Source organism: Melospiza georgiana, chromosome 2 (genome assembly GCF_028018845.1).
Source record: "Melospiza georgiana isolate bMelGeo1 chromosome 2, bMelGeo1.pri, whole genome shotgun sequence".
In the NCBI taxonomy this organism is placed as follows: domain Eukaryota; kingdom Metazoa; phylum Chordata; class Aves; order Passeriformes; family Passerellidae; genus Melospiza; species Melospiza georgiana.
Genome location: NC_080431.1, coordinates 62,684,360 through 62,700,408, shown reverse-complemented (window position 1 = coordinate 62,700,408; position 16,049 = coordinate 62,684,360). Strand labels below are relative to the sequence as shown.

General features: G+C 40.2%; 1 protein-coding gene across 4 annotated transcripts in view; it reads right to left on the bottom strand.

Moving 5' to 3' along the window:
- The window catches only part of SACS (sacsin molecular chaperone), a 57,643-nt gene that overhangs the window by 30,345 nt on the left and 11,249 nt on the right, over positions 1-16,049 (bottom strand). For 3 of the 4 annotated variants that reach the window (XM_058018731.1, XM_058018729.1, XM_058018728.1), the window contains 3 exons: positions 11,192-11,730; positions 4,601-4,751; positions 1,802-1,889 (listed from right to left, as the gene is read on the bottom strand). In XM_058018731.1, the coding sequence (XP_057874714.1) occupies positions 1,802-1,889; positions 4,601-4,751; positions 11,192-11,214 (262 nt within the window). In that variant the 5' untranslated portion in view covers positions 11,215-11,730. The remainder of the gene's footprint in view (positions 1-1,801; positions 1,890-4,600; positions 4,752-11,191; positions 11,731-16,049) is intronic. The other variant, XM_058018727.1, reaches the window with a different exon arrangement.

Sequence of the window (16,049 nt, the reverse complement as noted above, 5' to 3'; positions counted from 1 at the left end):
ACAGGCAGGTGGAAGTGTTTAAAGACACATTTCATTCACCATGGGAACCACCACAAAAACAGACAAATAACATTTAAGTGATAGGAATGAAGATAGACTTTGTTCTCTTTAAGAGCAGAGCTCTGTGTATGTCACAACAATTACTCTGGCTACAGGTTATTATTTACTGCATCCCATGAAAGGCTAAACTGATTTTTCTTCAGTATTAAGGGTTGGTCATATTTAACACAAAACTATTACCACAAATTTAAAGGAGAAACTCATTCTACTATAAGAGCAGTCAAGCACTTAGGAGCCCAGAAATCTGTGCAGTCTCCCTCCTCTTTCCAAGCTCAATCAGATCAACCCTCAAGTGACCCAGACTGACCTCAGAGCTGCCCACACTGAGCAGCAGGCTGGAGTAAAAACATCCTCATGTCCCTTCCAACATGAATTATTTTGTGATCATATGAAAAGATCATGCATTATTTGATAGCAGCAATGAATGAACACAAAGGGGACATGGATAATCCTCAGAGTACTTCAGCAATCCATGTGCTTGGTCCTATTGACCATGCACTTCCAAGTTAGAAATTCAGGGCATTTCTTGATTCACCTGCTATAAGGAAAAATCTGTGAACTGGAAGACTCCAGAATGAACACAGAAGACTTCAGATGTTTTAAGTTTACTTACCTCAGAACTGTGGGCCAGGAAAAGATAAGCACTTTATCTAGACATAGATTACTTACAGTGACATCTCTAAGAAAATCTCCAATCCTGGGCACAAAAATACAGCAACAGTTTCTCTTTCCCATGGAAAATTTCTTAGGGCCACTACACTTTAGTCTCTATATAGTTGCATGGTAGAAAATGAGACTCTTTTTATTTAAGCTACCACAGCCTACACACAGCAAAATATTAGAGCAAACAGTCAAGAATGACAGAAAGAAAAATGTTTGATATCAGAACCATGAGGTCATAGAAATGAGGTCCATTTTCATAGGTGTTTTCTAATCACCTCAGGTTCCAGAGAATGTGATCATGAACTTCTGGCTAATATACAAACTTCCCTCTGTCACTAAAAATCCATAATCCAGTACATACATGCCTTGAACAGGCTAAGAAATACAATATTTTATGAGACCAAATAAAATATCTGCATGAAAATAAGGGTTTTCTTCTTCATCATGCCATCTGATTAGCATATATTTCATTGCCTTACAGGAAAGTTATTGTGAGAAGAATATTAATGCTAGCAGCCAAATAAAATAATTATGACAGATTTTAAGAGCATTTCTGAAGATATTCAGTTATCAAGATACTATATGAAAAGACAGACCTTCCATTTTTTAAATAAAAATGTAAATAACAGACAGAATCAAAAGAAAACCAAGTTATCAAAGAAAAAACTCTAAAAACAAAAGAAGAAATCCAGAAATGTTTACCAGTGTTATAATTTTTTACATGGTGGTTACTGAAAAGATATCCTTTCAGTATCAGAATTGTTTTCAAGTATCCAGCTTATTTTATATGAGACAAGGCAGCTACAACACTACTGAAAGGCAAGTCTTATTGATTCCAAAGGATAGCAACAACCTAAATTCTACACATTGTATCACAGGAAAAAAATTAAAGACCAAGGCACTTAAAAAGAGAAGCTTAATTTTTCTAGAGCAGAATGAAAAGAACAAGTGACAAACCTAGGACTTACATGAAAAATAATTGCTTCCCATTTAAGGAAGATAAAAATTTCAACTCCATATTGCATCAGAAAATGCTTTGAATTTCCAGTTTATAAACAGAGACAAATACTTTCCATACCTCCTCCTTTCAACCCTTTTGACTGAAGCTCCAGAAAAACTTGATTTTGAGACTTCTGAAGATCCACAATCTTGATACCATCAGACAACTGAAGGAGAAAATAAGACAGATCTTGGTCAGAAGTTTCAGTTTCATAATAACTGGAGAAAACAAATCAGGTGGAAAAATGCCTATAGAAGCATACTAAGAGCAAGCCATGGCCTCTTGTTTCTACAATTGAAAAAGTTTTGTATTCAGGGAAGTTCTGGAAGCATAAAAGTAAAACAGTTATTGTTCTAAGGTGCATGCCCACAAAAAAAATTAACATATACAGGAAGTACATAGTCTGTATACTCCACAAATACATCTGGGTATGCAATTTCATAGAGGGCTTAAACTAAGCAATAGCAGCTCAAAGCAGCAGGAAAGACACTGTGTGGAGACAAAAGTTTGTCAGAGAAACACCCTTGAAGAATTTGACAACCCCCATTACTTCTACATGCAAACCCATCACAGCATGATCAAGGTTGAAGGGACCACTGAAAGTCACCTAATCCTGCATCCAGTGCCTCACCAGGAACATCACAGAGAAACTGAGGCAAACTCAGCAACACATTCCTCAGCAGCCATTGGGAAAACTATTATTTATTCATAGCACATAAAGGTTTTGTTGCAATTCTAGTTTCATGTGATGTATGTCTCACTCATATACCAAGTGCTGCTAGAAGATTCATATATCACCCATGTTATCCTGCATGCAACAACAAATGCAGATTTAGAAGGCCACTGTACTAATTAGAAACTAGATTAAAATATTATTATGTGAAATTGTATTATTATATTAGTCTCAGTTTGTAGTAGATTTTGGGACTACTTCCTCACTTTGATGGGTAAAAACAAATCACTAGAAAGCAGTTGGTGTTTACACAGACATAGATGCTTACAATCTAACTACACTTAATAAAAAACAGCCTTAGTCCAGAGTACGTAATCATTATTTAACATCATTAGTAAGAAAAAAAACTTATGTTCTTTTTTACTTTTATCAGTTTTAAATAGTGATTAAAACAGCAGTGGGTTTGTAAAACCGCAAAAATATTGTACTTGAGTTGAACTTTCTCAAAATGCAAATTATAACCCAATTGGGTTATAAGTACTCTGAAACCACTAAAATAAAGCAATCCACAGAGCAGTGAAAGCTATCACCAAGCATTAAAGGGATACAGTAACCAAATATTCTAAGGTAGGATTTTTGTATCAAGACATCACTAGAAACTTGCACATTGAATAGATTCAAATGAATAGTTTAATACAGTAAGGAACTATAAGAGAAAAAGATATTGGAGTTTACTTAACATCTATCAATTGCACATAACAGTTCTAATGGAAAAAATTATTCACAGATTAATATTCTCCTATTCAAAAAGATTTAAAATCATTTGATCCCAATAAACAGGAGTTCAAAAGTTTATAAAGGATTTTCAAATTTGCTACAGTACAGAATAAATATTCTCATATATATTCTAGTGTATTATATTAAAAAAAAAAAAAAAAAAAAAAAAAACAAATAGAACAGCAATTACAGTCTGCTTACTGACTGTTCCCTGCAAAAGATAAGTTTTCTGTGGCAGTCAGATCTTTGCTTCCAGGCAAATTTTAGAAAGTGATACAGAGTTTGTCCTCCAAAAAGGGAAGGCCTGGTGAGAACAAAATCAAGGACACACAAAAAAAGATAAACTACACAGGCAGTTTGCTTCAAACCTGAGCCCTCAAAGCCAGCTTGTGCTGTCCAGGTTCTTAAAATCTTCCTAAGCAATACAACCAACACATGTATCTTTCCTTGTCTCACTGAATGGTTTGGGTTGGAATGGGACATTTGAAGACCATGTAGTTCAACTTCCCCTCCTACCATTGCCATGAACAGGAACTAGATCAGGTCTCTCAAAGCTCCATCTGATAATCAACATTTCCAGTTCATGGGGAATCCACAACTTCTCTCAGCAACTTGTTTCGGTATTTTTATCATCCTCATCCTAAAATATTTCTTCCTCGTCCCAAATCTAAATTTACCTTTTTTGTTTTAAAGCCATTGTCCCTTGTCCTATCACTTCAGGCCTTGGCAGAAAGTAACCTTCCATCTTTCTTATAAGCTCCTATTATATTTAGAAAGGCCACAATAAGGTCTCCCTAGAGCCCTCACTTCTCTACCTCTTTGCAAATCCCCTTGCCCTATTTAACACCAATTTCCAACCTCCTCTCTCTCCCCTTCTTGTCTCTACTCTTCCCATCCCACCAGGTCTCCAGGTTCCCAGTTCCCAAGAGCACAGCTAGAAGCACAGGAAGCAGTACTGAAAGACTGACACCAGGCTGATGCCTGCAACAGAACAAGGTCATTCATTCATTCATTCGACTCTCTCCTGTGCCCAGACCTCAGTTTTCAGCTTGTCACTTTCATCTCACGGTGATGTCAACTCTGCTCTTGAAACTGACCAGAAAGGCAGGAGGGCAGAACAAACAGATCAGCACTCTCCGGTGAATTTCTGCTCTCCCCAACAACCCCGCAAAGAAATTAGGGTAAAACACACGGAGAACTTCAGAGAAAGAAAGAAAAAAAAAAACTCAGATGATAAAAGAACTCGGATGATAAAAGCTGGCACTATCAAGAGCGGTATGAGGGTCATCCAAACAACCTCCGTGCTTCCCACAGGAGGACCCCCTAAGGACAGGCACACACCGCGCTGCCCACGCACGGCACAGGAGCATCCGGGTGCGCACTTCCCTCGCCCCCGCGGAGGTTCCGCGGCCCCGCCCGGCCCTCACCTCTCTGCCGCGGTGCCACAGGCGCTGCTCGGCGAGGGGCAGCCCGGCCTCCGCCTCGATCCGCCTCTTCACGTCCCGCACGGCCGCGGACGGCGGCAGCTCGAAGGTCCTGCAGCCCAGGCAGTCATGGAGGACGGTCACCCGGGCCAGCCTGCGGCGACACGACAGACAGCAGATGAGAAAAGGCTCGCCGCGCTGCCGCCAGCCCGCCCGCTTCCCCCTGGGGCACCGCGGAGGCCCGAGACGGGCGCCGGAGCCCGCAGGGAGCAGCGATGGGCGGGCGGGCGGGCGCTTGTCCCGCTCTCCGAGGGGAAGCGGCGCAGCCGATCCCGCAGCCTCCCCGCCCCGCCCGGCCCGGCCCGCACTCACATGCCGCCGGTGCCGGCGCACACAAAGGACCGCTATCCGCCCCTCCGGCGGCGCTCCCGCACGGGGAAGGGGTGGGGCCGCGCCGCCCGGAGGCCCGCGCCGCGGAGGAGGCGGAGGAGGAGGCGGGAGCGGGGCAAGTGCCGCCCTCAGAGCGCCGGCCGAGGCTGCGGAGGTGCGGCGGGGCCCGGGCGGCGCCTCAGCCTCGGCGCACGGAGGCGTTTCCCCGCGTCCCGCTGTCCCCAGGGCCCTCGGGAGGGAGAGCCCGGTCGCCCGGGGCGAGGCAGAGGCTGCAGCTTCTCATGTACAGCGTGAGCCGTGCCTGAGGGTGAGATCTAGAGATGGTACCGCAGGCGCAGCCCTCCCTCGGCAGGGAGGCGCGCTGGTGTTTCATTTAATTCACAGCATTCAGGCACCACCGTATGGAGCACACATAGTTACTGCTGGTAAACTTCATTCTTTCTCAAAGATGCAAAACACAGAAGGAAACATACCTTTTCTGCTCTCTGTCGGAGAGCCTGCCAAAGGTCAGACATCCTGCCCTATCTCAAAAGGGTGTATGCTAAGTCCTCATACCGTTCAAGACTTAAGGAAAGTGCTCTCACTCCTGAAAGGCTGATCCTTAGCCTGCCTGTGATCCCGATGAATTGAGGGGGCACATGGAGAACCTTAAGGAGGGGGCCTGCAGAAAGGTCACTCTTCATCGTGTACTAAGTTCTGCACCTGGGACCATGGGCTGTGCATCAGTGGGGGGCTGGACAGCAGCCCTGCTCCAAAGCAGCTGGGGGATACCAGGGATACCAGGCTTTCCATATAACGGGAAGTCTACTCAGTGCCGATGAAGGTACTGTGATCAGAACATAGTGGTGTTTTGGGCTTGCTTTGTTCCCCAGCAGAGGATTACTGACATGGTCAGGGGCCCAAAGCACATGGCCTACAAGGAGTATATGAGGGGAGTCGGGCTGCTTAGTCTGAGGAGACTATAGGGTGCAGCATGGTAACATCTTACATAGACCTGAAGGGCAGTTTCAAAGGCCGTGGAGCTGAGCTCTTCTTAGTAGCGCAAGACTAACAAGGGGCAATGGCAACAAACCAGTTTGGGAGGTTCGTGCGAAACAGCCGGAAAAATCCTGTCACTAGGAGAGGAGCTGTCTAAAGGTACATGATTGACCTGAACCAATACTGATCCTCCTGCTTTGAGCAAAAATATGGACCACAGACCTCCAGCCAACAGTTCCACTTCATTCCAACAGGTCCTCAATTACAATTTATAACTAAACTAAAAACATTTAAGACCTTACTCAGTGACAGGGATCTAAAACTGATGCTTGACAGACAAAGGCAACAGAGTTTCTGTGGAAAGGGAAAAAGACACAATGAACCTTTGCAGAAAGTGTATCAAGCTAAGAAAAAAAAAAAAATAAGCCCACTAAAATTTATAGAAGGCTAAATAACCCATAAAAATCAGATTGATCAGGATCCAACCTGGTATCTAAGTAGGAAGGTATCAGATTACCAGTGCTACAATCAGATTACCAGTGCTACAACAACTGATTTTATTCATCAGCAATATTTGTATATTGAATTCTACAGGATTATAAGAAACTGTTGGAAATAATGTGGATCTGATCATGCTTTCACCCGAAATAATACAAAAACTATTTTAACATAAACAAGATGTCTCTGTTGGCTTTGCTTTAGGGCTTTGTTCATTTTCTATCATTTTCTATCATTTTGTCCTCTTTACTTCCCATTTTGTTACATCCCCTTCAGAGTTCTTCATAACAGAATTTTTCCTACTATGTCCAAAAGAATGAGAAGGCTGCTTTCTAATCTCTTAATATTTATCTTGTTATGTCTTAATACCTGCAGAGGGGACACAAATGAGGGTGACTGGGGAAAATGGAAGGAGTTGAAACCCAAAGCAGTTCCATCCATATTAGCTACTAAAATATCCTCCAGACCTTGGTGAACCACCAAGCCGCATTGGCCAAATCTAATTCTTCTTTTCTAGGGATCACAGGAGTGATTTAGCATCATATTAAGTGTGCACAAGTGTTTGAACGGGACCCTGGAGAGGAACAAAGCTATCTCAAGAACAGCCATGTCTCCTTGTGAAACTTCTCAAGTGGTGGGACACAGGCAGGACCATGAACCATCCTGCTATCAGTACCAGCCTGAAGTTCCCCACCCTATGCCACATCACATGACAATGCTCACAAATTAGGTCCTGTGATGATTTAACATTAATATTAGAGGAAAAACACTTTGAATACCACAGACTCTTAGTAACTCTATGTAACCCCTTAGTAGAAGGGAAGAATTGGGAAGAACTGGTAATACAGAAATGGAACCTTTCAAGGTTCTGGACAAAGGAGTTGGTCTCATGAGCTATTGGAATTTAGCCATGCCTGTTCTCAAAAATCTGATCCCCTTACTTTTACTTCATGTCTAAATAAAAATATCCTAGAAAATGATGAGACAGAAATCACAGTGACTGACGAAAAAAAGAAAAAAGAGTACATGTTCCTACTTGCAGATTTTTGTAACAACAACAAAAATAAATTTTAAAATCTCATCCATTTGAAAAGAGAACTTGGAAGCTGGGTAATCCTAGAAAATTTCAAGGTATCATGTACAAATTTGTTATGCAGAAGTATTAAAAATTATTTTACATGACAATGTTAAAAAAAAATATGACTTTAACAGCAAGGATTTTTTTTACTACCCATGGTAATAAAAAAAAAAAACCCATATGTATATATATATAAAAGGCTTTGGTCTGATTTGAGATTTTTAAAATATTATATAGAGAATTTCCTATGCTAACAATTTTATAACCACTTTTCCAAGCAGAACAGCACTAGATTTATAAATATCTATGGAAAATTCTCCTGTGGCTATAAATAAATTCTATTTGGTTCAGAATGAAGTCATATAAGCCATACAAGAAGGGACATGCAATAAAAAATAATTTAAAAAAAATTTAACAGTCTCTGCAACATTAAATTATTTTTATAACATGAAAGCTATTTTCACAGTAACGTTTCCTTGAAGATAGGAAATTCTGCATTGCAGAACCACCTTATATTTCCAATTATTTAAAATAAGACTGCAGTAGCAGAAAAAAGATGGATGCCAAGTCCCTTCCATCCTGTCACTGTGATTAGAAAGATGGAATGGAGTCTACAAAGGGATGTATGGTGTGATAAGAAACAGACATGAGTAGGTCACTCCTGCCAGAGGAAAACCACTGCAGCACAGCAGCTTCCAGCAGAGCAAGTAACATTCTGCAGTGCTGGCAGGCAAGGAGCAGTGACTCAACAACTTCATCTGGGCTTGAGACAATGCACACCAAACTTACAGCAAAGCTTTCTGTGACACAGCAAGCACTGACCTTCATTCTTAAATCAATGCTTTAAGTGTTACCAACAGACATTTTAAACATTGCACTGTATGTATTTCCCAGCAGTCAGAGATTACAGATTGCATTGGTCCATAGTCAGTGCTGGGAGCTTGCTATGCCCTTGCCTTACTAATGCCTTTTCAAGAAGTTTGAAAATAAGCCTACCATTTGTTGATGACACATGTGCTAGTCATTGGCAAGCCACCCCTTACTGTACAGTTTCTGTTTCATTTGAATAGCTCCACTAACAGAAAACATCTGATCTTTCTCTAGCTAGAGTTCTATCTAGTACAAATGGCCAAACCCCCCCCAACCTATGGCATGTGAAGTGTTTGATTCAAACAAATGTCTCATTTTTCCTCAGATCTGTTACACAAATTGGATATTTTGATGAAATTATTTATTTTAGATTGCTGCAGTGAGTTTACAGAAATACTCCTACCTTGCACCCCTCATGTGAAACCATTATTAGCAGTTTTTAAGCAAAATATCTACATGATCATAGCTTAGTCAAACATTGAAGAACTGAAGTATTATTCCTTCTTCAAGCTGACATGTTTATAAAAGTCAAATATCAACAGAACAGGATGCTTTTGAATAGTACTAAAAATGAGCAAAACCTTTAAGGGCACAGAGACCAGGAACAGATACTTATTCTCATCTAATGATTTCAATCTCTCTGGGATTTGCTTTAATGTACAAGTGAATTCCTTGATGGCACTAAGCAAATTCTAATGGAAAATAGTTTAAAATCCTATAAAAGTTGCTTCAGTTTTTTCTTTGCAAATAAGGAGCAAAGCAAGAAGGCAAAAATAAATTACAAGATTTCAAAATCTTAAATGCTGAAGTAAAATTTCCTCTTTGATCCATCTTTAAGAAAATACTACTTTAAGCTAAGTCCTTGAGGAGACAACTCAACTATAGAGCAGTAACCATTACTCCACAAATTTGAATTGCTGAGAATCGCAGAGTTTTCAATTCCAGATGGTACAAATAACAAAATACCAGTACAAAATGTTTGACATTTCAAATTACGCAAAAGATTATACCAAATTATAAAAATAGACTCCTCAATTACTCTTCAGGGATTGCAAGAGGAGGGAGTACAGTATTGCAAGAGCTGCTGTTGGCATACAATTTTTAATAAGCAATATGTTAAATTACTGGTGGTATTTTCTTTTGGCCTTTGGTGCCAATAAAAGGGCCAGATTTAGAAAATCCACTTTAACCTTGAAACATCAAAAGAGCAGAGCCTAAATTTGCAAATTGATTTCAGGACCTAATGTAGGCTCCTAAACACCTTCATTAATACAGGCCTAGGGTTTTTTCCTCCATTTAGGACACAGATTCACCAAGTTATCAAAGCTGGGGTTTTTCCATACTACCTTAAAACATTTTTCCTATTTTAATTTCAGAGTTAATGAAGCCACTATCTTTCCACTAAGGAAAATCAACTCATTAACTAAAATGGTCCAGATTACGCATGCATTAGACATTTTAAGTAGTATTTACTGATCCTTGTTTTTGCTGAATATTACATTGCTTCAAAGTTTCATAACATTTTCTAGGCATCAGTGAACAGAGTCCTTTGTATTTAGAGAAAACTAGAATACAAAATAGAAGGAAATACAAGACAAGTAGTTTTAATAATTGTGAAAAACCACAGCTTTGAGCACTTCTGCAAATGTCTCTTCATCAGATAGAGGATGATGTCCAGCAATATCCTTCCAAATAATCCTAGCTCTTTTCCACCTCTGTATCAGTTCTGTCTCGCTCATAACACAATTCCATAGAGAAATACAAGCTACAATTTATGCTTCAGAAAACAGAAGGACAGGTGGCACAGAGGAAGAAACATGAATCACATGTAAAGCTAGTAAGAGGAAGGGAGGAAAAGGGGAAGAAAGCACACAGGTCATCCTCTTCTGGGTAAACACAGAGAAGTGAAAAAATCCTCAGAGATGCCCAGATGTATAAGATTTGCATTAGAAGGGCCTAGTTAACTAACCTACAAAAAAAGAGAGATTCAAAGCCCCAAATTTTCTATCCCACAGTCACCTGGCAATGGAAATATATAACTTCCATGAGTTTTCACAGAATTACCCAGGGAGCCAGTGGAACAGACCCTGAAAGAGTAGTCAGCTGTTGCTAAAAACCTGTCTAACACAATGCAAAGCCCACCTTCTTAACACACAGGAAAAAGCAGAGGCTGTACATTAGAGAACTGCAAACAAGGGGGATTCTGCAGATTGCCAGGCTGGGGGTGGAAGCTGTCTTCTTCCTGCAGGCCCACTGACAGCAAATAAGAACATTTCTAATTACAACTTTATGTTTTGTAACTTACAGCAAGTAAACACTTAGCTCATTAACTTTGTTTAGACACTGTTGACACAAAGAACTTGCTTTGCATTTTAACTGTTGGCAAGAATATACATTCATCCCAGTGAAACAATCTGTTGAATTCTGAGTTAGGCAAGCACAGGAAGGAAACTTTCACTTGTTTACAAAAAGTGCTATAGTGAGTGGAGACTGTAAATTGAAAGTTAGACTATGAACTCTTTAAACACAGGAGTTTTTTCAAGCAGTTCTCATTAATTTCATGGAGACGACTCATAAGCAAATGCAGCAGAACCTGGCACCTATAGAATATTTTGTAATTTAAGAAAATAATTTCACCTTTAAAAATAGCAATTTTATACAAACACTAGCCAAGTTTCAGACTTCTTTAAATTACTGACCATAGATGTTTGAGCAAGAACATGCCAGCCTAAGAGTAAATTTTTTCACAAGATTTTTTTGCTTGGTTGGTGTTTTTTTACCTGTTCTTATCCTTGATCTCCATTGTCTGTTTTTCTTTGATATCTTCTTGATAGGAACATGAAGCAGATATTGGATTTATAAATTAGAAAGTTATTTTTTAATCCTTTTTGCTTATCATCTCTTCAGTGGACACCAGAAAGCCCAAGCATATGCAAGTCAATTCAGTATTCACTCCATCCCTTTTCTGCCCAAGATGTCTCTGTGCATCACCATTTGCTACTTCTCCAGTTTTCTTTTAAAGCCACTTGCTTATTTGTTCACAGAAGTTCATTCTCTTATAATCAAGAACAGATCTCAGAAAGCAAGGAGGTCTTGTTCAGTTTCTTTAATATAGCCTGAATTCAGGCTATATTCTTGTGCAATTGATTTCTATTTCTCTTCTAGAAAAGGCATGGAATTCTGGAAGCTGATGTTTCTGCTGTCTTCTTTTTTTTCTGGAAGCAGGCACAGTTGGAAGGGTATTAGTGAAGCCCAAAGTCTGACATGTCTTCTTCATCACACCTGCTAGAAGATACTTCTTAACATCAGCTCAGGAGTTCTGGAAGAAGGAGCACAAGGGAAAAGGGGAGGGTCATTCATGCAGAACGAGTTGAGCTGAAGGGTATGAAAAAGCCATTTCCTTTGAGGGCATAGTTGCAGTTACCAGTATGGAGTGAGTCATGATTCTAATTATAAACTGCCTTGTGCATTGCTTGTAGGCACACGGAGGGAGAGCTGACACACAGCAGTGAGGTTTCCTGCTTCTCCTCCAGTTTAATACCATACAGTCAGCTCGGTGACAAACACGCAGAGCTGCAAGCATGCTGACTGAATGGGTGTCATGGCTTAATGCCAGCTGGCAACTAAGCACCCAGCAGCTGCTCACTCTCTCCCCAGAGGGATGGGGAGCAGAACCAGGGAAAAAGGTAAAATCTGTAGGTTGAGATAAGAACAGCTTAATAATTGAAAATACTATCATTAATATTAATAAGAGTGAAGTAATGCAATGCAAAGAAATAAAACAAAAAGAGAGCCAGAAATAATATCCAAGAAAGAAAAGTGATGCACAAAACAATTGCTTAGTGCCCACTGATCAATGCCCAGCCCATCCCTGAGCAGACATCCATCCCTCATGGCCAGTACATCCCAGTTTATATAGTCAGCCTGACATTCTAAGGTCTGGAACGCCCCTTCAGCCCCTTTGGGCTTAGCTGTCCTGGCTGTGTTCCCTCCCAGTATCTTGTGCAGCTCCTTGCTGTCAAAGAACAGAAAATTGAAAAACCTTGATTTAGACTAAGCCGCAACGAGCAACATCAGCAAGTTATCAACATTATTCTCATACTAAGTTCAAAACCACAATGCTGTACCAGCTACTAGGAAGAAAATTAACTCTATCCGAGCCAAAACCAGTACAACTGGTAACTGTTCTAACATATATATTCCTCTACGCTAGATATTACAGTCTGGATGTAAAACTGTGCCATCAAGGGAAGTAACAGGCTGGGCAGAGCTTCCATGGAGAAGGATTTTGCCCTTCTATTCAAATGGCTTGCAGCTAGGGGAAGAGGTTAACTAGCTTGCACTGACTTTCCACTGGGAGGATTCAAACTCTTCCCAGCTAATGCCCAGTCTCAATCTATATAGGTCAACAGCTACCCTATGCTACCTTTGGGAACTATTTCCACTGAATTTCTGTAGCACCAGAACAGTGTACAAGTGAGGCAAGGTGTGTGCTGTCGAGCTGCAGAAAAAAGCATACTTCACTATTAAGTTATTACACAAGGAAGATGAGTTTTAGAGAGCTGGGAGTCCTGAAAATGGTGTTCAATTATTGTTCTGCATCTGTGCAAATGTAAATCCTTCTCTGAGCCTCTGACAGTGTTGGCAAGTCTTTTCATCATGTGCAGTTGCCTATGTCCCCCTTCAAACAGCAATGCACAGACATTCTTTCCTGACCCAGAAAGAAAAACAACTGTGGCTAAATTGCAAAATATTAATTAGATGTAAGCATGATACTGAAATAGAAATGGTGTGAAAGAAAGCAAAGTAGAATCTGTGGCTTAAATACTGGGGTTTTTTAAATACTTAAGGATTTTACCTACTCAGTAAAAAAAATGTTGAAAAGTATGACTCCTGAATGCATATTTACTGTGATAAGCATCATGAAGAATTTAAGTTAACATAATGTTTTTAAGTGGCCTCAATATAAATTTTTCTTTCTGTCGATGCTGAGATCTACCTTATAAAGGAAAGAAAAGTCCACCCTTAAGTTATACTTAAATAATAGACAGAAGCAAAGAGCCTTGCAAATCCAGCCCCATTTTCCCAGATGTGAATAATTTCAAAGAGAGCAAAACCATTGCAGCCCAGCTGCATAATGGGTTGCAGTTGGAGGGGAGCACTAAGGGAAGCTTTTTGGCTGCAGTGGAAAGCCAGGCTCAAGAGACCCAGGCACTGTGTGTGCACCCATGGCTGGAAGATAAGGAGATAAGGGTAGCTTATACCAGTTCCTCAAAAATGTCATTAGAAAAAATCACACATGAAAAGTATTTCAAGTTATTTGAGCAGCTTCAATTGCCTTGAGGAACGATAAAGGAAAAATACATTAAAATAGAAAGTAATAGAAAGCTAATTATGCCTTTAGGAGACAGCCTCACCATAATTAGTGAGTGACACACTTTCTCAGACTCCATTCTATTTCTAGACTTGGTCTCTCAAAGATTGTCCTTTATTATGTCGCCCCCTTGATATGTTACTTTTCTTGGTACTGACACATGCTAGGAAAACAAAAATATCTTCTAGGATTTTTGACAATGACAACTTGTTCAGAAAATTGAGAGGTCCAAATTATGTAAAAACAGCCTAAAATTATTGATACAATAAATACTTTGCTTAGCATAAAAGCATGTTCTAGCACAGTGTGAACTGACATCTCTACAGCAGCAAATAATTCCAATAGTCCTCGAAGGTGCTTGGTCTTGCCAGCATAGATGTGACCAAAAGTTTGGTACCAGATCACATTGCAATCCTAGAAAGATTTCAACACAGTCATGTCAATGTTGTCTCCCATGGAAAGAAAGAGAGCCAACTTGGCTGCCAGACACCCGATACAGATTTATCCTGGCACACTTAACTGACTGACCTTACACTTCCCCACTGCCTGAGCTGGTCATACAGGTTACCTTATACTTTTATATGATACTGAGCTGCAACATCTGAGAACATTCTCTGACTGAATTTATTGCTATAGCCAACCTATAAATCTCTCCTGGAGGAGAAAAAAGCCAGTTACAATCAATGCCTATGCCAATTTTCTGCTGTGAAATTTATTACCTTTTAGGATAAAACACCCTTGCTGGAGGATTTTATGCTTGTCTTTAATTGAATTTTGGGGGAGGAGGTTTAGCAGTCAAAGTGCAAAAACAATCTTCAACTTTGTGGATGGCTTGATTAGTTGTAGGTAGGAACCCCAGGCAGAGCTACACAAATACCAAATTTTGCCTCCAAATCAGGTAGGTGGATATGTGTGTGTGTGTGTGTATGTATATATATATATGTATATATACTGACACATATATATATATATATATATATATATATACTGCTACAGAAATTTTTGTTTTTAAAAACATTCATGGTTGTCTGATTAACTTTTTATTCACTCCTCCTCCATCCTAATTAATAATTTCTATCAAATTAAATTCAGGACCATCACACAGCTGCAGGTATCAAAGAAATGTAAAAACTTGCTTCTCAGAGATACCTGTTCAGCAGAAATTTGAGACAGACCTGATACAGTGAAAAACAATAATGTGACAGCAAGCTATAAAAGCTGGAAATAAAGTAGATATGCCCTTAGTATGTTAATTGTCCTGACATTTTGGTGTAGCAACTTCTACTGCAATGAGTAGTCCACACCATCAGCAGATAGGAATCAATGCCATCAGCAAAATATATGGCTCTGCATTTATATTGTTGTGAATTACAGGAGCTTTCATGCTTTATCACATACAATTTTAAGATTAAAAATATACTGAAAGCATTCCAAAATGCTAATACTTTAATAATAATTATAGAGTTGATAATATTAATGCTAAAAATTCTATATCATTAATGCTATTCATATTAAAATCGATAAAAATACTATGCCCTTGTTGATTTTTATATAGAGAGGAGAGTGCTTGCATCTGTAACAGTGATTCTTTTTCTAGAGTGTGATGAATTCGATGCGTTTGCACAGTAGGCATTGTTGCTTTTTGATGAGGTACCACAAACATACATAGAAGGATAAAAATATTTAACAGATGAAAATCAGGTCAGATGCTGCAGTCAGTTTTTGAAGCAAGTATTACTTGTACCTACCCTTTCCAAGGCCAGGAAGAGGAAGCAGTTATTCCTCTTAGGACCAGCACCATTTATTCCTCTTAGGATGGCCATGAGCTGTCAGTGTGCTCCCACAGCCCAGAGAGCCAAACGTGTCCTGGGCTGCATCCAGTGGTGGGCAGCAGGGCCAGGGAGGGGATTCTGCCCCTCTGCTCTGCTCAGAGCCCACTGCAGGGCTGCATCAGCTCTGGGGCACCAGCACAGGGAGGACAGGGACCTGCTGGAGTTGGTGCAGAGGAGACCATCAAGCTAATTAGAGGGATGGTGCACCTCCCTACAAGGAAAGGCTGGGAGAATTGGGATTGTTCAGCCTGAAAGAGGGAAGGCTTCATGGTGTCCTAATCATGGCCTGAAGGAAGCCTACAAGAAAGGTGGAGAGGGGCTTTTATAAGAGCCTGTAGAGTCAGGACAAGAGGGAATAGATTCAAACTGAAGAGTAGCTTTAGATAAGAACTTCTGAAGAGATTTCTTTACTGTGAGGGTGGTGAGGCACAG